The 24,386-nt window shown below is 39.5% G+C and overlaps 1 protein-coding gene across 5 annotated transcripts in view; it reads right to left on the bottom strand.

The window, feature by feature from the left end:
• The window catches only part of dgki (diacylglycerol kinase, iota), a 75,360-nt gene extending 62,776 nt beyond the window's left edge, over positions 1–12,584 (bottom strand). For 3 of the 5 annotated variants that reach the window (XM_017494800.3, XM_017494802.3, XM_017494801.3), the window contains exon 1: positions 11,784–12,584. In XM_017494800.3, the coding sequence (XP_017350289.1) occupies positions 11,784–12,295 (512 nt within the window). In that variant the 5' untranslated portion in view covers positions 12,296–12,584. The remainder of the gene's footprint in view (positions 1–11,783) is intronic. The other 2 variants (XM_017494803.3, XM_053688297.1) reach the window with 1 other exon arrangement.
• Positions 12,585–24,386: the final 11,802 nt, after the last annotated feature.

Below are 24,386 nucleotides of genomic sequence, written 5' to 3'. Positions count from 1 at the left end.
TACACACACACACACACACATACAGGGAGATGGCGAGTGAGATGATGATGATGATGATGACAAAAACAATCACCGGAAGCCAGCAGTCATTTCGTACGTTGGTCCTTACATCACAAATCGGTCCTTACAAAATACAGTGCGCACACACACACACCCGTCAGTCAAGACTAGTTGTGTACTTAACATAGATAATATGATAATGATAATGGGCTCAGATATCTAATTGAAGTGTGTGTTGCTGTGCATGTAGAGAACATCTCACTCTGCATGTGACAGAATCCTGTGTGTGTGTGTGTGTGTGTGTTTGCGTTTGCTGTGTTGCTGCTGTGTATCAGTGAGTGCTATGTCAAGTGAGTGGGAGAGTGTGGGAACGGAGTGTAAAATTACATCTATCTGTGACGGCCTGCGCTTTTGTGTGTGTGTGCGCGTGAGAAAGTGAGAGAGAAAGAGAGTGAGATTAGGAGCATAATTTGCAGTTTACGTAGGAAGATGCCTATAGATCAACCTCCTCTCTCTCTCTCTCTCTCTCTCCCTCTCTCTCTCCCTCTCTCTCTCTCTCTTTCTCTCTCCTTCCTCTATCCTCCTCTTTCCTGACTGTTGACACCTTCATAATTAACCTTGTTGGGTGCTGTGTGCGTGGGAGGCATCGGAAGCACACATCTCTCCCATATCTGACCTCTCCATCTGCTCAAAAATAGTTGCTCCACCATGACAGGAGAGGAGTGTAGTTCAGGCCTTGGATGATCCACAGTGAAGAGCCATTTCTGACGCTGCTCTGTAAACCTGCAGAGCCACAAGCTTGACTCCAACACTCACAAACATCAGACAAACTGCTTGCTGCATTCTGTACTAAATAAAGCTCGACCCCCTGACTGAGTCGTATGTCCGCATTTGGTCTTTCTCCTCATCCTTATAAGCACTTCCTTTTCCTTATTAGCACTTGCAACTTCTAGCATATTATTCAGATATTCAACTGAAAACGTACTATTCAGTAACTGCTATGAAATTATTCAGTAACTACAGTGAAATCGGGAAAGGGAGCACTAAACCAGTCTAAACCAGTCATCAGGTCTGGGGAGTTTAATGGCTTAATACACAAGGACAAAGTCCAGTACAATCATCTCCAATAGATATAAAGCCCTAAACCAGATATGTTATGAGCTAGAATCTTGTACACTATGACTAGAAGTATGAATTTCATTTAAATGTTTATGATGAATGCTCTAACATGCCATTATGTTACACCATATGTAATGAACATATATAGTGAATAGTAAGACAGAAAACTGTTTGAATTAATCCTGTGTGAAGATCACTTGAAGATTTTTATGTGGATTCCTATACTTTAAACTTAAACTTAATCATAAACATATGATGTGTCTGCTTCATATAGCTGTGTACTTTATACACAAATGCACAGTCTGTCTGTACTGCTAATATTCACTCTGTTTTAGATAACGGTATCAAATTAGAGGCTTATTAATATTCTGAATGATTCAATGTTTAAAAATCTCTTAAATAATTCAAACAGCAATGTTAATCTCTGTTGCATAGGGCACACTTTTGTCCAGGTGCACCATTGAGACATTAGTCATTAGTCATTAGTCATATTTTAAAGCTGATGAGAGCTTTACACTTTGTCGAGCGATGCTCCAAAATGGTTAGTTATTTGAAGATTTCTTTCTAATCTGCTGTGTCATCTAATAAAAACCCTCCTTTGTTAGATGACACTACAGTCTGCAGTCTGTGATTTAGGTGTATTATGACTTAGTGACCAGAAGGCAGAGTGTAAATCTAAAACTCAATATTTCCTCTTGAGCTGGAGATTAGATCATGCAATTTATGACCGACACCCTACGTTTTAGTCTTATGAGCAGAAGAAATTAGATCCCAACAGAAACCCATAGCCTCTTTATGAAAAACTATAAGATTTTTATAATTCAACATTTACAAAAACAAGGGGTTACTGTGAGTAACAATGAGTAACAATGCTGTCAAATCCTGTTATAAAAGTACTGACGATGCCTGGAATAACCAAGAAAACAATACAGCTTTTTCTGCGATATTGATATGTCCACTATTTACTTGTCAGCTTGGCTGAATCAGTCGCAGATTTAATGCAAAATCAAGTAAACTCTGCAATATCCGCAGGAGCTTGCAAATTTTCAAAATGACTGCAGATTTGGCCAAGATGCACCATGTGATGTCATCACAACGCGGTATTCAGCCAAATCCCCGCTCGATTCACGTGCGTCAAGCAAGAGTAAAGCTAAAAGGTCTAATTTGTCAACAAACATCAAGCACTTTTGACCACAACATTCACAAAAAAACTCAGCTAAATCCTGTACGGACTGCTGAATGCTGAAAGAGCTGTGAATAGACTGGCATTATGGATCAGATCCCTGCATCAAGGAGCGTCCATTCATTTTGCTCCTGAGGCCTTCTCTGGCCCGTGGAGAGCGACGTGACACTCTCCTGATACAGCTTTTCCACCTGAGGTCCTAGCTGCCTAACTGAATTAATCATTGTTAAATGAGGCTTCAATAAGCCTGTGCTATCAGTCGAGCAGGCTAAGCCCATGATCACACACAAATAACACACACGCGCGCGCGCTTGCTAAAACTCCCAGACCACAGACCACAGCTGGAGAGCATAAGGGATGTGCTATAATTAGTGCCGAGAGAGAATGACAGTGGGATGATGTGTACCAGTGGAAACACACACAGAGACTGTGTGCTCAGTCAGATTACTCCTGTCTACAGAAGGCTCATCGCCACTGAGCTCTCCAGCTTCACTATTCAACCAGGAGGCTTTTCATTGGTTGCACAAACTCAGAGGCAGAAATCATATATTTCTTTCCGGAGCCACTTCCACAACGTCGTCTAGACTGTCAAAATAGGACGATGTTGCCAAACCGTTGTATAAATGTGACAACACGGTAGAGACCTTTAGAACTGGATGAATAGGCATGACGCCACACTTCCCTTTCGGCAGGTCCGATTACCTGCTGCTCTTCTAGCAATCAGTTAAATTACACCTCACTCCAGGATACGGCCTGGCTTCAACGTTCGAATCATGAATAAAACTCAGGCCCTCTGTCATGCCATCTACTAAAGAGAACTTTTCATTAATAGGTAAACTGCGTTTTGGGTGTTGGTGTGTGTGTGTCTGAGTGTCTTTGTGTGCACAGAAGAACACCTGGCTGAGGTCTGTATGAAGGTGTGTGCAGTGCCTGATGGCTTTATGAGTGGGGAAAAGAATAAAACAAAGTCACGCAATACTGCGGATGCCATGTCCTGATCCACAATTCCACAGTTCATCACCACAACCAGGTCGAGGCCACAAGCTTAGGGCTTGCGTTTATGTGAATCTTTATAGCATGCTCTGATTTCCTTAATGAACATTTACTATAGTATACTGTCATCATTTATCGTTAGTATATGATAACAATTATACGACCATAGTTTTCCTATGGTGCTTCAGGGTAACTATGGAAACTATTCAAAACTACTGAATATAGTCTTATGCACTATATCATGATTCATAATCAATATGTCTTTACATTAGTATCTTGCGTTAACTGATATATATTAGTAATAGTCAAACCATGACATACCACAGAAACAGGCCTACAAATAATGCCAACTTGGACTTAATGTTTTGTTTGTGATAAGTGCATGAATACAAAAAAAAACAGCAAAAATGTTATTGTAAAAATGTCAATAATGAGCCTAATACTTATCATTGGACTGTGGACTTTTTTACATCATTTTTTACATTAAATAAATATGTAATCTGGGAATCTGGAATTGTTTTTTACAGTTTAATGGGAGATTAGCAGCCAAAAAGTTTGATCACCCCTGAGGTAATGGGTAGGTATTTACTTCGCTGGGTATTTACTTACTGGGTAACCTCTTTTGATATCTACATGAGAAAAAGACAGGCTGACAGTGAGCTCACCAAGTGTAGCTGTTGGAACCACACTTGAACTACTTAAACTGCATTAGCATCAGGTTTTAAGGTCATTAACAGCAACTCAGAAAAAGGAAACTGTGACATTAGCAACAGTTAAAAACTAATATTTACCAATTTGCTTAACTTCAACACAATGGCAGAAAATAGAGCTGGGGTGCAAAAAAGACATTTAGGCAAATTAGAATGTTAAATATAAATAAAATACAGTGCAAAAATTTCCTACTTCTATTTTTCGAGCGTGAACTCAACCTTGGTACCCAGCTATTTTTAGAGTGGTTCCAACCCCGCAGTTGACATATATGAGCAGAGAGAAATGTAAAATAAGTGAGTGGGTGCTGGTTATGAAGCGCTTTATATTCCTGTCAGTAAGCAAATGCACTATCTCTCTCTAATTCTTCCTGTCTCTCTTTCCTCTCTCTTTGCACTGAGATTAGAAGCACAGCTATCCAGGATTACATCCAACAAAAATCAGCCACCATTTTGCCTCTGACACCTTCCCTGTGAGCCTTAGATGAACACAGCACTTTAACACAATCCAGAGGCCATCTGCTGCTGAGGGGGGAAAAACTGGCTCTCATTTTCAAAATGCAGCCCGTTTATTGTGCAGGAGGATAATGCAAGGCCAGGCACTAGTCAGAGCACAGTAACAACAACATAAACAAGTGCTTTCCATCCCGTGTGACATTTCACAGCACTGTTAAAGCGCTAAGTGATGAGGAGCAGAGCTGTTGTCCCAGAACTGCAGGATGCATGAGTGGCACATGCAGAGAGGGGAGAAATGGAAGACGTGAGGGAGAGATAGATGGGATTGAGTCGCTTGCACCTCCAGTGGGGCCGCTGTCTGCAGGCGTTCCTCTGCCAGAACACCAGGTGCAGGATTCGAGTTCCTGCAATAGAGCCAAGATGAATTTGCCTAGGCAAACTGAGAGAGAGGACACTGGGAGAGAAAGACACTCACACGTGTATGTATAGAAAGTGAGACTGGGAGAGCATTACTGGTACTCAGCAGTCCCAGCAGGGAAGACACACAATGGATGGACCATTGCCTGGAGAAGAGCTGAAACCTCAGAGATTAAAGCAGGACTGCTAAGGAAGGGAGCAAGACTAAAACCTCTTACAGGCATAAGCCTAATAAGGAAGGGACCAATCCTTTTAATGTGTCTCATCAGAGTGCCTCACAAAGCCCCGGCTCAAAAGAAAAAGAAAGAAAGAGACGGAGCTGTGCTGGCTTTTTAAAGGTTCTAAGAAGCGCTGTTCTCCATCTTCAGGACAGATTATAGCTATTTACATAACAGGTTTATATGTGTGTGTCATCAGCAGGTGCTGTAGTGGTCCTTCCTCCATCAGCAAGCAGAAAATGAACAGACACCCACATGCCAATATCAAAAGAGATCCTCGTCATAAAAAGTTAAAAGGGAGAAAAAGAGAGGGGGGGGGAGACAATTATTATTAATAATTATTAAAGCAGCTAATTAATGCTATACCTACATCCATATATAACACTAGCCTTAACCTGGTGAACCAAATAATACCTTTTTGCTCTTTTATTTTTTAGGCACATTTGGTCCCAACCAAGATTTTTAAAAAACTGGCACCACAATGACACATACACAGAGTAGAAGCAATGATGCCGCGTAAATGAAACAGCATAGACAGCAGTACTGTAATGAATTCAAACGTAAATCAAAAAATCAAACCTAGAGATCCATAGTCTAACATAAGTCTATAACTCAATAGCTTAATATTTCTCAATAGTTATGTCTTTATGCACTTTATGCACTAAAACGATTAATACTTTATAAGTAAGTATGTACGTCGTTTCCAACAGTCACTGTTTTTTCTCAAGTGTTATTTTATTGAGCACATAGTGCACTACGTAGATTCTAACACAACATTATGTCATGTTGAGAGCACATACAGTGAAAAGGAGACTAAAGGCTTGAAATACAAACAATATAAACAACGTGTGTGTGTGTGTGTGTGTGTGTGTGTGTGTGTGTGTGTGTGTGTGTGTGTGTGTGAGAGATAGAGTAATAGAGTACAGCAAGTATATGTGGTAAGAACTAGTACGTGATTAAAACCTCCTCCGTGTTATCTCACTTACTGTACTCACAACATGTACAAATATACACTTAAAACATAGTTACTGTCTGCTATTCACACGTACTCCATGCCAGTACAGAAATAACACCCCAAAGCCTCAGGCAACAAACATTCAAAAAAATAAAAATAAGATTGCCGACCTGACCTCTAAACCTGGCACTGCGCCCACAGGAAGGAGCTCCACATTTCTGCAGGTAAACAGCAGAAAACCAGTGCCAAACATGAGCAGTGTGGTCGATGTGAGAGATGGCAAAATGCACTGGGGGCCTCATTAAACTTGGACTGATAAGAGACAACACTTGTAAGTAATAAATTATTAAACCCACTTTCCCCGTGCTGCAATGTGCTGTGGAGGACCAGCGTTCGCTTGGCAACATCTCCTCACCCGTGTTGCCTCATAGTAAGGTAATCAGAGAAGCTTTCCTTTCCAACTGAATACAAGGTGACCATTATGAGCTATTAAATTCTCTCTACAAGGAAACACATATACTAAATTTTGAAATGCTGCTCGTCTGATGACTTAAGCAAGAATTTCTCTGCCATGCACAATTACACAAGTACTACTTAAGTGTCAAGTACTACTGAAAGATCATCTCCAGCAGCTGTTTTTTTCCTGCTGGCATACCCCTGTGTTCAAACTTTATTTGACTGCATACACTGGTTTATAATAATCTGCACAGCATATTTTTATTCACTCATAAAGAGAAAGCACTGAAATAATCCACTCTCAATGAATGAAAGACTTTCAGAAGATAAACGTGATTTAAAAATCCACTTTTTTTTCCTCTGTTTTTTCATATTTATAGCCTACTGATAAACCTCCCACCGCTACCTGACCTGTACAACTATACACCCACAGAGCCTGGTGTTCAGTGAGCTCTCAGTATTGTGGAATTTTATGCTTCTCTGACAGTGTGGAAATGGAATAAGCCCCGCCCCAAAGACCAGCTAATGTCACTGTGTGTCATTCAATTCTAAGACAAACCACAGCTTTTTTTTGTACAATACACTAATAATGTAATATTACCCTTATTTACAGTCAAAAATGAATAAAACGATACACTTTAGCATTATGTCTTATGAAATTCTGGAATTTTACTTTTCGTGATTCACGGGCAATTCTTTAGTGCGCTTTAAAGGTGTGGCCGGTCATTTACATGTCATACAGAACAGTTAGCTTTAGCATGAGCTATATGAGTTATATGAGTGACCTTGAAACGGTTGCAGGGCAGTGAGTTGAGAAACACTCCTCCAAACTGGCTACTCCAACTTTCAACTTGTTCTCAAATGCAGTAGCGATTTGAACTATTTAACAAAGAGAACAACATTAAATAAGTAATGTGGTCTGCGTTTAGATATATCACTTTCCTTCATACTTCAAATTGATCAGAAAGCGTTATAAGCTCTTTCATTTATTCATGCTGCGAAGGCAGTAGTTGAAATGTTTATGACGGACTGAGCCAACACTCCACAATGAAGTCCACTAACACTGTCTTTTTTCAGCTGCACACAAACATAGTAAAGAATCATCCACATAAAACTCTACCCAGTAGCTTGACAGGCAAGAAAGAGAAAATGTGCACAAGGTGTCAAACTCTACAAACAGGACTGCAGTCTACTCCTTAACGATGCACCAAGCCTCCAGGTTTCTGTTCTGGACAGACCACACATCCTCCTCTGACTACTGAGAGCTCTTTAATCCCAAAATCATAAAAATGCTGAAAAAAAAGAAAGAAAAAACGTCTCTCGGTGCCTTATAAGTTCAAAGCCTCCTGAGCTCTGCTCAGTGTTAGGCTGGGCTTGACTAAAATTAACAATGCGATGTAATCGGATACGCAGCATGTTTAAACCCGTGCTGGTGTTGTCTTCTTTCTGCACATTGTGTTTGCTTGAGGTTTTTGCATCTGGCATCTTATCTGAATTGAAAATGGAGAGGTAAAGATGGCTTTCGTCATTTGCACTCAGGTAGGACTATGAGAAGAAAGCAAGGCTGATCTGGTCAAGCACTGGAAATGGCAGGCTGATATGAGGCTCTCTATGACAGCTGTTAACAAAGGGGGAGGAAGACTCAAAGGCAAGGGGTCTCTAAGAATAGACAAGAATAGATGTTTGCTGTTTGGGAAAAGTCCGGTGTGACCACAGTCTGTTTTGTTGTGTTAGTGCCTGTTTATTACAAGACTCTCACAATTCAGTCAACAGTAAAACCACTGCTACTGCTAGTACTCACTGCTACTTATCTGGTAGACAGATTTTTTCACTGGACACCAGTAGTGAAGCTTGATTAAACACAGCAAACTTCCACAGGCTACTTACTTTAAAGAGCCTATTGTGCTCGTTTTGAAAATGAGGTCTTGTAAGATAGGTCAATCATCAACTGAATGTCTACAGGATCAGAAGAAATTCACTGAATTCTGAACTGCATAGAGACCACTCACCATAAAACAAGAACTGACCCAAATACGAGCCAAATTACTTTGGGGTTTTAGGTCTAGTTCGTTTTCTACCAACTGGAACCATCACAGTACAAACAACCCCACTACCATTATGGTGCTCAATGATGTCATCACATTTCGTGGTGTGTTTACGTGATTGTAAATTCCAACATGGAAAAATAAATCTGATTCACTGTCTGGTTAACAACAGTTCTGAAGTCCCAATGCTTTATTTTCAGGCAACACTGAAATGTTGTTTTTAAAATGCCAACTGATATACACACCTAACCAACGAGCACCAAACGAGGCTTCTCAACCACCCTCCATTAACCATTACGTCTACTTGGAACAAATGTAAATCATATACTAAAAACCCTACAATTATAAAAATCTTTGTTTCTGGAATGTGGTCAATGGGGGGAAAAAAGCCCATTTCCGGTTTTATGGTGCCAACGATTCTGCTAAATTGTGCAGTGGAAAAATGGCCTTGAAAGTCACTCAAATGGAATTTAGGGATTAGCCAGCTGACTCTGAGAGTGACCGCATTTCAGCTTGTATTATCATGTCCTCTAGACTTGTTCTGCACAGATGGACTGGTGTGTGCAACTCAAGTGAGGGCCAACCTGATCAACAGTATAGCCTGCAGGAGTAAATGAGAACATGTGCAGTGTGTAGGTGGATGTACAGTATGCTTGTCAATATGCTGTAAGGTCTTCAATCCTTCCGATGGACAGGAATCGGTGAGCCGTATTGATTCAATCCACACAAACACACCCTTTAAATCATTTCTGCAGCAGACTACCTACACCACACAGAATCAGTCTCCAGACAATTTACAATTGTCCTCCAGAATTGTAAATGTCCTTAAGTATTTTGAAACATCAGTTATAGACCCCAAGGTTCTGACAGAGATAACACACTACCCTAGAGAGAACACAGTCAATGATACTGTAGTGTATAATACCCGCTAAACAGTACACGTAATATACCACTAGAGTAACCTCTATATACATTGCATAAAATATTGATTTACAAGCATTATAACTTTATTTACTACTTTATAATTCACAGAATACCAACATATTACTCTAATACAGATTTTACTATCATATAACTAAAGCCCTATTCTGACTGGATTAGATTTACATGGAAAGAAGGTATAATATAATTATAATGAGAATATTTCTGGGATTTTAGTCTTAGTCAAATCTGTCATGTCTGTCATTTTTGTTACAGACAGAGCGGGCACACTCCTGGAAAGATTACACCATCTTTTACCTACTACAAAATAGGCAGTATAAATAACTAAACTGGCATGTCGAACACCATAATATCCTGTGTGTATGAAAAGATGTTTGTCTTGAGTATAACGATACTCCAGGCAGTGCTCTGTTCTACAGTCTCCCATTAAAATCAAAATAAGACCAAGTATTAGCCTAAAATAGAACAATAAAACACAGCTGACATTTGAATGACTTGTCAGAGAAATGCTTACGGGAGATTTAGGTCGGTCTGTGAATTCCTAGCACGGGTATAGCCTACGTACATGTTATTGGTATTTGACGTACGAATGATCAAGTGCAATTTGCACAGGCACAAGCCTTACAAATCAGCGAATCTAATAAAGGTAATCCATCCGTAAATTTTCCATACCACTTATCACAGGGTCATGGAGAGCCACACCCATTCACACTACGGACAATTTGGAGATGCCAATCAACCTACAACGCATGTCTTTGGACTGGGGGAGGAAACCAGAGTACCCGAAGGAAGGCCCCAAAGCACGGGTAGAACATGTCAACTCCACATATACAGGGCGGAGGCAGGATTCGAACCCCCAACCCCAGAGGTGCGAGGCAAACGTGCTAACCTCCAGGCCACAACTAAAAAGGGTCATATCAATCATTAAGAGTTGAGGTGTATATATGACCCTAATTCCAAAAAAGTTGGGACGCTGTGTAAAATGTAAATAAACATTAAAAAAACAGAACCCAACACTGTAACACGTACTTTTCCAGCCTTTTGTTGCCCCCGTCCCAACTTTTTTGAGACGTGTTGTGGCCATAAAATTTAAAATGACCTAATTTTTCCCTTAAAGCGACACATTTCCTCAGTTTAAACATCCGATGTGTTTTCTATGTTTTATTGTGAAGAACATAAGGGTTCTGCCAATCACTGCATTCTGTTTTTATTTACATTTTACACAGCATCCCAAATTTTTTGGAATTGGGATGTAGTATGAATGTAATTTTTTTTTCCCTGATAAACATGTGTACATTGTGAAGATACTCCCATCTCTGTCATTTATAGAAAGATTGCTTATCTTGTGCAAATCGATGATAATTACTACAGCAACATTACCTAACAGGTCCGGAAATCGTCTCCCATCCAAACAGTCCGTGATATATAGGTGGGTAAAGCCAATATGATATATCAATCCCACTTTAAATAAATCCGCTTCACATTTCGGAGGTTTTGTCAGTTCTTATAAGAAACTCTTTATTTTTTTCCCCCTTGTAATAATACTAATGGAATAATTTATTCATGTGGATGTTAAATCAATGTCATCTGCAGTTTTCAGTAGTAAACATTAATACTGTGATACATATTGTGCATTGTGCAAACGGCTTTAACTATAATGATATGATGGTTAAATACATATACACTGCTACTTAATGTCCATCATATTCTACTACCATATCCCACTACTTACTGTAATAAAACTACATTTGCTGTTCAACAGCAGAGGCCAAGGGCTGAGGCTTGCCTTTTATTGTTTTCCTAATGTCTGACTGAACGTGGTCCGTTTAAACAGCCCAATAAAAAGCTGAGGTCAAAAAGGAAACACACACACTCACAGGGTGAAATCAATATTCAGAAAACACGTCTGTTTGTGCATGCATACACGACGCTGTAATAAAATCAAAATTCATAGCAAGTCCTCTGCTGCATTAAAACCTGCATGTGCTCTTTTATTATAGCTCCATTTATTTATTTATTATTTATTACTCGGTGTTGGTCTATACGCGTTCACGTGCCCTCGGTCAGTCAGTCAGTCAGTCAGTGAGTGCGCGAGCGTGTTTGTTTCCATCATTAAACAGTAAACAAGCTCGGTGATGTTACAGAAATATAAACAGACATGATAATATCCTCTGGGGACATTTTTAACATTGTGTTGTGTTGCGGTTTGTGTCTGGAACCGAGCGGACTGCTCTCTCTCTCTCTCTCTCTCTCTCTCTCTTTATTCCCACTCGTATCATCTGAACCTCTCACCTGTACGAAGTCTGTTTCCTGAACGCCAGACCTTTCATTTTTTCCTCCAGCGGTTCCTCTCGGTCTGTGAAAGCCCCCGCGGACGCCTCGTCCCTCTCGCAGTCCGGCTGCTGCGCTCCCGCTTCCCCGCCGCTAGCTCCGCGGCGACCGCTGAAGACCTCGCTTCTTCGCTCATCCTGCGTACACGTTTCGGCGGTCAGGGGGTCCATGCTCCGTCCGGCAGTGGACCCCCTACCTCTCTGACCGGTCCAAGCGGAGGTGTTACGGTTTACCGTCGCTGGACGGTTAAAAGTCGCCGCGCGCGCGCGCGCTGTCCTATACACAGGCGCCTGTCTGGAAGCTGGAAACGTCAGCGCGCGCTGCAACGATGCTAACCGGCTAACAGCAGTACAGGGGCAGCATCCATCCCCATCTTCTGCCTCCACGGGGCATTCTGGGAGATTCCTGCTCACCCTCTCAGCGCAGCATCGCTCGACTAAACTAGGGCACAGCAATGAGCTCCGCTCCTTCATGCATTATGGGAAGCCATGTGGTTCATAAACAGGTCAGCGGGACGTTAAAAAAGGACGTCGTGTCGCGCTGCTGTATTGCCTGCATGAGTTGTTTGTTTGCTTCCAAGAGCTGTGTCTCGTGCAAAAAAAAGGGCAGTTAGCACGTTCCTCAAAGTGTTCGGATGTCCTGTCACATAACATGAGAAACAGTTTGAAAAGATATGGTGGCTGGCTTCATATCTTCACAGGAAGCGTGTGCTAGCCTTCAGCCTCCCTGGTTGGTAGCTGTCATGTGATAGGGGAGAGATAGCTAGTGGATGGGGATTGACTAATGACCAAAATTGATGGGACAAAATGGGGAAAAATCCATCCATTTTCCATATGCGACACAGGATCATGGGAGCCCAGGGAACTCAGGGCACGAGGCGAAGGACACCCTGGATGGAATGCCAACCCATCATAGGGCACAATCGCTCTCAATTTCACACACACATTCACACAATATGGATACTTTGGAAATGCCAATCAACCTACAACGCTTGTCTTTGGACTGGGGGAGGAAACCGGAGTACCTGGAGGAAACCCCAAAAGCACAGGGACAAACTCTATACACAGGGCAGAGGCGCAAATCCCCGCCTTCATACCCCCAACCCCAGCGGTGCAGGGCAAAAATGCTAACCACTAAGCCACCATGCCCTCTGGGGAAAAAATCCAAAAAGTTTAAAGTTACAACTAGAGTAGTTTTCAAAAGAGCAACATTGTGTACAATCAGCAAATATACTTAAAAAAAAAAAAAAAAAGTACTCATGAGTCAGGTTTGCTGCAGTGTAAAATTGGCCATCATAGTATGACCTAACTGAAAACTGTTTGTATTTTAAAGCTTTTTTCTGCAATTTTTATCAAGAAATGTGTTTCAAAGGACAACCTAACTATGATGTTCGGTTTGGTTTTATTTGTCCAACAGAGAACCAAAAAATCACAAAAATATTGATCAATAAATATGGTCCTTGTGAATTTGAAAGGACATCACATTATACAGTGATATACGGTACATCTATACTGTCATAACTGTAAACTATATTGTGATTAAAAAAAATTGTAAAATTATAAATGTAAACACATGTCTATGATATCTACAACTGTGGAATAACAATTGCTTAGTCTTCAGGCTTGAGGACTGTCACCATTTTAAGTTGCACAATATTTATTGACCGCAGTATTATAAAGTTATTGGTCATACTGGGCTGGACTGGGCCAAAAGACCACTGACCACCTACTGTAATGTGCACTCACCAACCAATTTATTAGTAACCCCTGTATATCTGCGAATTCAAGAGTCAAGATTTGAATTTGTCACATACACAGGTATAGACAGTATATAACTTGCAGTGAAATGAAAACCTGCCTACTCCTCCTTAGTCTGTGCGGAGAGAGGAGAACAGACCTGGAGATGCACTCAGCTAAGTGCACCACTTTCTATATCCCTAGTATAGAACCTTTCAGGGTCGCTAGGGAGACCCTGAATATCCTCAGCAGTCTCAGATGGTACAACCTTTGTCTGGCTTTGTTCACATGAGTTTGGATGTAATGATTCCAGGTCAAGTCCTCAGATGTGTGTACTCCAAGGAACCTGAAGCTGTTCACTCTCCCCATGGAGGTCCTGCCAATCTCGAGTGGGTGTAGTTCCTAAAGCCAACATTCATTCAAATATATAATCAGCCTACAGTGAGGCATCACAATAAATAAAATCATGTAGGCTTCACTTCAAGAGCTTCACTTATTGTAAGATAAAACATCACAATAGGGAAAATGCAATCTCAGAGACTTTGAACGTGGCATGGTTGTTGCTGCCAGACTGGCTGATTTCAGTATTTCAGAAACAGCTGGTTTCTGGGGATTTTCATAGATAACACTCTCTAAAATTTACACAGAATGGACCATAGCGTGTCGTTTATGCATCAGAAGTACTTTATTTTCCTGTGGTGTTTTTTTCCACTGACAGAAATAAAAACTGACCTGTATCCACCTTGTCCATGTCCTTGGTAATCAGTAATTATTACTCAAATGGAAAATCATTGCTTATTTGTAATCTTCCAAAATGCAATGGCTTTAGCCCACCTCTACATATCTTCTGAATTTTACTTTATCACCATGCAGGTGTCATGCCCGTGTCGGCATTTAACCAATCGAATCATAACATGCTGCACTTCCCGTCACCTCACACCTAGCATTACAATTTTTCAATAATACCTTTTGGTCTGAAATCACCATTTATATTACTACTGCATAAAATGCCTATCACTGACGCACATTTGACATGCCAAATCAATCAGTGTGTCTGCGGGTATGTAGAAGGACAACCACTTTGGACGTTTATGAACCGTTTGGCTTTCCATAGACCGAAACAGCACATCCTCTCGGCAGAGCGTCAGCACAATGAGAAATAACTGAGAGAAAAGTAAAATATACGCAGAATTTCCACTTCAGAGGTTATTAATCAGCATCAGAGTCATTTTTGTTGTACAAATTATTATATATAATTATTGAACTACAGGTTAAAAACTAATGCAGATAATATGCATATATTATCATTATTATTATTATTATTATTATTATTATTATTATTGTTGTTATTATTATTATTATTATTATTGTTGTTGTTGTTGTTGTTATTGTTATTGTTATTATTATTATTATTATTATTAATAATGATGATTATGATGATAATAATGATAATATTGTTGTTGTTGTTAATAATAACAGTAATAATGATGATGATGATTGTTGTTATTATTATTATATAGTCGTACAAAATGTAATTATTTGTATAAAATCACATAGGTTTTTTACATTTTAACCTAATTAAAATTGCACCAAAACCGTTGACACCTGCACCCAACTGAGCCCAGAATCTATGTAATTTGCAAATCATTGCTGTATTGAATTACATCAAATAAATGATGTCAGTTGATGCAGGTGTGATTTGCATGATGCTACCACTGATGACATGCTATTTGTATTTTGAATGGTAATATGCATGGTATGGTTTGGGCGTAGCTTTTATTTTGTTGTCTAGTATTTTACTTATGAAAAAAATTGCTATCATTGAGGTTATATAGTTTTATTTACCTTAAACTTATATGAATCAAGCAAATCACAGCAAGACAAAAATTGGGCTAATTTTACTTGAAATAAGAAGATAATCAGTGACCAGAGTTAGTCAGTGATCTGGAATTTGAAGTGCTGAATACTTAGTGAATCACTGAAAACTCCTAGAAATAAAGGTTGGGTGGATGGTACATCTTTTGTACTTATAGTATGTATCTTTTATCAGGGAAGGTGAATGTGGTGGGTGTATCGTTAATTAGCATTTAGAGTGATCCTTAAGGTCCAATTATGTACTATAAGTTATTTTTGAATGGTATATTTTATTCACATTTCCAGGTTAAAGGTATATAAAAACATATTTAGTGATACCGTCCCAGGGATGAAGGAAAAGTAGAGTTTACTATCATTGTTTCTGAGAGTGAATGCCAATGAATGTCGTGCATGTAGACTCATCGCCAAGTAGTATTCACTCCATACCTCATTACTCACTAAAGCTATTCTCTCTTTCTGTGTTATATATATTTTATTATACAGCATGAAAGAAATATTACAGAGAAAGAAAGTTGACACAAAAATATCATCTTGTTTTATGCTTCCACTAAAAAGTGCATCAGGTGGCAAAACCAACGCAAGAGTCTAAAACTGATTTGTGTCATGTTTGAGCGGAGAGTCTTTCCATCTACTTTCAACATTATGAGGTACTTGGGATGGACTACAGGTAGCAGCTCATAATAGCAAGAAACTCCAAACGGGATTCATAAGACAGCAAATAGTGTAGAAGTAAATGGACTCATGCAGGGCGGATTGTTTCCAAACTATTACTATCAGATGATATAACAGAAATGTATGATGCAGTTCTCCAGTGGGCAAGAAAGTGAAAATGTTGCAGGCATTGCAAACAAAAAATACATTAATAATAATAATAATAATAATAATAATAATAATAAGTCAGTGCTCAGGAACACAAGCGAGTGCAGCACATTGTGTGCTTTTGAGACCTGTACAGTGTGTGCTGGACTCCGCTTGTCATAACCATTAACATCTAAAGTACTGCAGAACACCTGGCCTGTCACATAGCATCCTTTAGCCAATAACAGTGCAGACAGCACTTGGATGGTTGCCAGCTTAGAACAAAAGGGCCCATCTGTCTGTTAAAATCCTTAGCCAGATAAAAGAGGACAGCACTATAGGGGCTTACTGAGGATAGCATGTTCCAGGTTTGAATTATTTGCGTTTTTTCTCTCCCAGGTCAAAGGTTTTAGCTGTTACAGTTCTCCCTGACAAACCATGTTTATTCTGATAAGTCAGAATTAATAAAACACCACTTTCCAGCATTATTGATTTCAGAATCAATAAATCCACCATTTCAAAAAGTTTGGTGAATCTTTACACTATAGTGCAATGAGCTTTAGAGATCATTTCCCTGATGGATTTGTCAGTAGAGAAATTTCAACTGATTGAAGTGCAGTGGTAACTCAGTGGTTAAGGGTGTGTGATTGTGCCCTGCAAAGGATTAGCACCCCGTCCAGGGTGTCCCCTGCCTCATGCCCCGAGTCCCCTGGGATAGGCTCTAGGATCCCCGCAACCCTGTGTACAGAGGATGGATCGATAACCTATTTTTATTAGACTTAGATTATGTCCCTGTGCATTAGCTGTTATCGAAAATAACAACTTATTAGAAGGAGTTTGACCTTCTGACCAATCAGGTATGAGAATTCAACAGTGCTATGGTATAAGTGTTCCAAAAAATGACATATTAAGGGTGAATTAAAGTGTAAAACTGTACCACACATTAAAAATGTACCATAAAATTAAGTTTTGAAGTATATCCGGACTGATAGTACAAAATGATGGGTGTCCTATTGCCTTTCTGAATATATAAAATGGTGAATATACAAAATTATCTGTATTTCAGGATCATCATTTCAGTTCGAAATCTCCTTTTAAAAAGCTATTTCTTACTGAAACAACATATAACAACACCGTTCCACCGTTCTAGTCTGTACCATCTCAACATGACATCATCATCGTTCTGACTGTCCCATTCAGGAAGCTCTCAAACACCGGCCTGCTTGTGTAGCCAAAAGCTTCCTGAGCTTCATTGTCAGCATGAATACATCAGAATATATTACTAAGCTTCCCACTCACAACACATTTAAAAAATCATTAACTATGAGATACAAGATTCTAGCCTATTGCTGACAAAATGGAGCAACGCACCTTTAGATGTGCTGTGGCACATCATAGAGAGAGCATGCGTGGGTTGAGCGTGCGATGGAAATCGGAGGTCAGCTATGATTACATATTTCCACTGCTTTTATAGCTATGATAATGACCGGCTCTCTCAATGAATGATAATGAATTTCAAGTGCACACGTTCAAGTGCATCGGCTACAAACTGCAGGCTGTTACGGACACTAGTACAGTGCTGCAATCGTTCATTATCGTAGCGGAAAATGAAGAAATGAACAAAGATAGAGCTTCATGAAGAAGTCATAGGGGAACATGAAGAGAAGACAGAGGTCACAAAAATACCAACATAACTTGCAGCTGTTCCAGTAAAAGCTGTTTTGTGTCTGTAAAATAGCTCAAGAAATACTTTAATCACAAAGAGTTGTCGCTTCTCTGTGAGGGGAGATGGTCTTTAGAGGTGAGAATTATTTCTCATATAAACTACAGGCTTCTGAAACCTTGCTTTAATTCAGACCTGTGAGTCAGGAACAGCTTGGAATATCTCCAAGAGGATGGAGGGGAGCTCAAGCCCCAGCAGGGTCCAGGACTCTTCCTGCTCCTATCACACAGAGAGACAGCTGCTGCAGCGCACACGCACGGAAATGTAAAGGTAAACAAGCAAATGAATCAATAATTGCAAGATGATTGGAAATTTTGATGATGATAATAGATTTGGTGGCATTCGACACATTTTTTTGCTTCTACAGTAGGATACACTACATATAATATCTACAATATGGCTTTACAGCACTGTAAGACATTTCAAGTTGGGTTGAACTTAGAAAAAAAAAGTTCATCTGCTGCCTTAAAAACATGAATAAACTCACCATGAAGAAGAAGTTGAACCTACTGGATCTCCACAAGGTTGTGCACTCTCATCGATTCTCTTCATACTTTATCCAAACGAGTGCTGAAGTTCTCAGGCTAAGTGTCATGTTGTTAAATATGCAGAAGAAACAGTTCTCCTCTCCCTGCTCTCGAGCTCGGAGTACGATGGTAGCCACGCACTTCATGACTTTATTACATGGTGTGATGGAGCGGAGTTGCAGCGAAGTATCTCTAAAACAAAGGAGATTGTGAATGTTCTTCGAAAAAGTGCTCCCAGGTTGAAAGCCGTATATATTCATGATATGAGGGTTGATAGAGTAGAGGAGGACAAATATCTTGGAGCTATTTCTGATGCTACATTAAAGTTTCAACAGAACACAGAGGCTGTTATTAAAAAGCCTCAACAAAGGCTCTACGTTCTGAGAAAACTAAACTCCTTTTGTGTCCAAAGATCTATACTGAAAACCTTTTATGGCACTTTTATTGAGAGAATCTTGTGTTTATCATTTATATGTTGCGTTTCATCACTTTCTCTCAAGAGTAAGAATCATCTGCAAACCAAAGTTAGGACCTGTTCAAAAGTGACTGGTGTGCCTCTGTGGAGTTTAACTAAGTATTATGACAAGCAAGTTAAAAGGAATGCCTGAAGTAGTATGGGTGATCATACGCAACCCCCTGCACATATATTTTGAGATAATGCCTTCGAGTAGTAGCCACTAAAAGTTTACCTTTGTGCCAGAGGCTTTCAATCTAAGCAACTTGAAATTTTCAAGTTTTTTTTTAATTTATGTTATTTATTAGGTATTCATGAGCAATTGAATTTATATTGAAGCATGCCACATTATGTCTAATGTATGTTTGAACGTTTTAGCATGTGTTTATATGCTTAGACATGTCCTTGAACGTGTCAGTTGTGTGTTTTATTATTAAGCCCTATGCTAATTGCCCCTTGTGGGATTAATAAAGTTGTAAACTATACTAACTAACTATGTTTCAACTAAACATAAACTTCAGTTCAATATCCAAAGCTTGTCATGACAATTGAAGTTGAATAGAACTGTATCCAATATCAGGCTGAAAATGGTCTTGTATAGCACAAGCATATGAAATCAACAATTCGGTGTAGGAGTATAAAGGGTTATTCCTTGAGTGGGGTGCCATTTGTGTACCACTAATATTACACTTACAAATATGTATCATTCATTCATACAATAAGCACTTTATCCTTGTCAGAGTGGATCTGGACCCAACACTGATAACAATGGGGTTGGAGGATTCACCCCCAGATGGGATGCCATTGTGCAACCACAAATATTCACAAAATTTAGTCTACCTATATGCATGTTTTTGGAGAGTGGGAGAAAACCTCAGAATCTGGATGAAACCCATGCACACAAAACCATGCACAAACAATAACCTGAGTTGTAGGTCATTTTTTTTTCTGCCGTGTATTGACTGCTGCTCAGGCTGAGGGCAAGGCTGTCCAGCTGACGCCCCAGCCGGCTGCAACAACAGCTCCTCGCCGGAGGTGACGTGCTGTGTAGACTGAGGGCGAGACTCTTATGGCTTCCTGTGACGTTGTTCCTGTTTTTGAAATGTTTGCAAAGAGATTTTCACCTGTGTCAGCATTTAAATTTAAACCTTTTTATTATCATTCATTTCTGCACTTTCATTTTTACCTGTTCGACTTCTTCTAAAAGTGATCATTACTACTTAAGGGCCACTAACACTTCAAATGGTTTTAACCAGAAGAGGCACTCCAAATAAAAATGCACTTACATGAGTTTTCATAAAGACTGAACTGGCAGAACCCAAGCAGAATACTTAGCCGACTTGTGCACACACACACACACACACACACACACACACACACACACACACACACACACACACAAACAATACATACGCCTGACTGAAAACACAAAAAGGGTGAACTTTACTGAAACACTTGATTTTTAAGAACATTGTTACAATACAGTAGCCTTAAAGCTGACACAAAACAAGAACTATTGAAAACAACCCATCACTAATGTTCAAAATGACATCTGTTCAGCAAATACATACGCACTTCTTTTGTCCCTAGTTTTATAAGGACTTGGAAAATTATATCAAATTTAACCCAGTGGAGTATTAAAATATACACTGTGGCTTAGTGGCTAGCACGTTCACCTCACACCTCCAGGGTCTGGGGCTCGATTCCCGCTGGGGCCGTGTGTGTGGAGTTTGCATGTTCTCCCCGTCCTGCGGGGGTTTCCTCCGGGCACTCCAGTTTCCTCCCCCCCAGTCCAAAGACATGCATGGTAGGCTGATTGGCGTGTCTAAAGTGTCCATAGTGTGTGTGTGAGTGTGTATGTGATTGTGCCCTGCGATGGACTGGCACCTTGCCCAGGGTGTACCCCGCCTTGTGTTCCCTGGTTCCCCCGCGACCCTGAAGAGGAGTAAGTGGTAGAGGATGGATGGATGGAGACCTTAAAGCAATTAAATAATTAGAATAATTTTTGTGAAAAAATCTAAGATTTGTTATTGTTATATTTACTGAACCACTGAATCATTTTGTAATGCAGGAACCTGGAGCTCTGAGGTGACCATGTTACATGCCACAAATATGTACAGTGGCCTCCACTAATATTGGCACCCTTGCCTCTGCCAGAAAGCTTAAAATGGGCCGTGGTTGGATCTTCCAGCAGGGCAATGATCCAAAACATACACCACAATTAAAACAAAAATGGTTTACTGACCACAAAATCAATGTCCTGCCATGGCCATCCCAGTCCCCTGATGAGAAACCCATAGAAAACCTGTGGGGTGAACTGAAGAGGAGAGTCCAACAGCATGGAGCTTGAAATGTGAAGGATCTGGAGAGATTCTGTATGGAGGAATGGTCTCAGGTCCCTTGCCATGTATTCTCCAACCGCATCAGGCATTATAGGAGAAGACTCAGAGCTGTTATCTTGGCAAAGGGAGGTAGCACAAAGTATTGACTAAAAGGGTGCAAATAATTGTTGCATATATTTATTTAACAAAGTTCTTTTTTGGATAAACCTGTGTTTTGTTTGCAATTGTTTGATATCCATGAGAGCAGAGTATTTTTGTCAATACTTTGTGCTACCTCCCTTTGCCACGTTTTTCACAGCCTTCTTTGCTCATACTTACCAAGGGTGCCAATATTAGTGCAGGGCACTGTATGTAAAGGTAAAAAACATTATAAACATAATTAAAGTGTCCTTCACAACAGTTATATGTGCATGTTTCAGATAATGTAAAATATTAATAATACCTTAAATGCACCTAAAAAGAAAACAGCATTTTTGCCTGTCCCAGCCCACTATAACTACAATTTACACTGAAATCTAATCAATAAAATACTAACTATATTATGTTTGCATTATTTTGTGTTTAAAACCTTGCGCTTGAAGCATCCTTTTCCAAGAGTCATCCATTATAAGTTATGAAAAATGTGCATTATATTTGTGTCACACAATATTTACTCAACCTTTAAATAGACATTCACCCCACGAAATATCTGGAATATTCCACAGGTCAAATGTTCAGCAGGAAATCGCATATCCTGTAGATCATGAGAAGAAGAAAAAAATCTCTCGTTCTTTTAATCTTTATTTTCAATTATATTGTGATTGATTCATGATGTCACTTGAATATACAACCATATCACCATACCATATTGAATATACAACCTTTGTTGTCCTCATGAAATTAGCATGGATGCTGGTTTACCACATTTTGTGTATTTGCTAACTCTATGTTAAAAACTTAACTCTTTTTATGTAATTAAACATTGTCATTGTTGGCAACTCATCTGTTTGTTGCCAACAATCTTCCTTGCAAATAATCCTTGCAACAATCTTCCTTGCAAATAATCCCAATCGTGGATTCACCCTAAACATGAATCAGTGCACCAGACTCAGTATTTACGATATGGCTGAATCGTTTAATAACAGTGTGTCAGGATTTGAATTGCAAATATTTGAATAATTAAAAAAAAAAAAAAAAAAAAAAAAAAAACACTAAACCAATCATTGTATAACTCCATGGGATATGCTCCAGGTTCCCTGCGACCCAATAGGATAAGCAGTACAGAAAATGGATGGATGGACTGTATCACTGTACAACTATTAGCTTAATATCTCCTCTAATAACAAACGTGCTTATCTGTCTAAGAGGGAAGAGCTCAAATGCAAATAGAAGCAGTGATGGATAGAAATGTGTCACCAGCCACAATCAAATGAGCAGTAAAATGTCTGTCAGGCGAATCATAAAGATCACAGGTATATAACATTAGTATTTTGAATCTATAAAAGGTAATGACAACGGATTTTACTTGTAAGAACATACACTTCAGAATGATGACACGTTAAAATTTAACAGCAAAGCCTTGCTTGTTTTATTTAATGGAGGTCACTAGCTCATGTATCCACCATGTGTAAAGGAAGGGTATTGCAATGGCAAATACAGACTTTATAATGCCACTTTATGTAGTATAGCATAGTATACAAAAATCTTTCCGTCACACTTATCTGCAAAAATCTACAACACCTACAGGGAATAATAAAGAGAGTACCTGCGAAACAGATGAACTGACTCACTCTCTCCACAGACGTGAAACGTTTATTTGATTATCTTCCCTTCTTCGTCCTCGCTAGTTTCCTGTGCTATATGATTCATTTCACCATATCCTACCTCCATGTATCAAATTTTATATAGAAACAGTGATGGCCTGATAATGTGGTGCTGTAATGTGAAGAGGGAAAAATTAACTTGCATTCTAAGACCAGCAGTGATGACTGACCTCAGAGCAGCTGAGGAGGACACTTTAGGTTTGCCCATAGACCAAAATACTAACAGGAAAATTAAACAGTCTAATTAGAATCAGAGCAGTTTCCTATATTACTTATTATTAAGAATAAAAATGTACTGAAATACAATCAAGAATGGTAGCTAAACTTACAAGTGGCATAGTACATATTGAGCTTTGTGATATATTAAATATGAATCGGGTCACATTTCTGCAATGTAGCCCTCACTAAATGTTTGATCCTGCTTACAGCCCTGTTCACAATACAAGTGCATTAAAAATTTTGATTTGATAAGTGCATTTGATTAGTCTTGTGAAAACAAAGCAGTTATTTATTAATGTATTACTGTATATTACTATCATAAATTATAAATTATGTTGTACATTTGTGTATTTTGCTTATGCCAGTCACGGCTGTGGATCAGGTGGTAGAGCGGGTTGTACACTAATCGTAGGGTTGGTGGTTCGATTCATGGCCCACATGACTCCACATGCTGAAGTGTTCTTGGGCAAGACACTGAACCCCAAGTTGCTCCCGATGGCAAGTTAGCGCCTTGCATGGCAGCTCTGCTACCATTGGTGTGTGAGTGTGTGTGTGAATGGGTGAATGAGAACCAGTGTAAAGCGCTTTGGATAAAAGCGCTATATAAGTGAGCCATTTACCACTTACATGAGAATCTTAAGTAGGTCTTTGGCATGAAGCACAACTTGATTTGGATGGTTCTGCTTCAAAAATTTTCTCTCTTTGATGCTTTCTTTCACCCCCCAATGCTTCTGATATTTCACTATAGTTATGTGCTCTAGCAGGTAAATTACATTCACACACTAGACGGTAGAGTACATAGTGCAAAGTGTAAGTGTACAGTACTTCATTTGGGACACAACTTTAGTATTTACTCTCCAAGACGTGTTTTCGGAACAGAACTAACAATGAGTATATGTACCCTGTGCCACGTGCAGACCAACTAATTGATAATGAGATTTGTTGGCAACGATTTTCATAATCAATTATTATCGATTAGCTGTTGCAGCTCTAATTATATCCAACTACATTTATGAAACTGAGTCCTCGCAAAATGGACAGAAATTCCTCAAACCATGTGATATAGCTTAAACATAAACTTATTATTA

Source organism: Ictalurus punctatus, chromosome 19 (assembly GCF_001660625.3).
Source record: "Ictalurus punctatus breed USDA103 chromosome 19, Coco_2.0, whole genome shotgun sequence".
NCBI classification, from domain to species: Eukaryota; Metazoa; Chordata; class Actinopteri; order Siluriformes; family Ictaluridae; genus Ictalurus; species Ictalurus punctatus.
The sequence above is the reverse complement of the archived record's forward strand: the minus strand, read 5'-3'. Positions and strand labels throughout refer to the sequence as shown.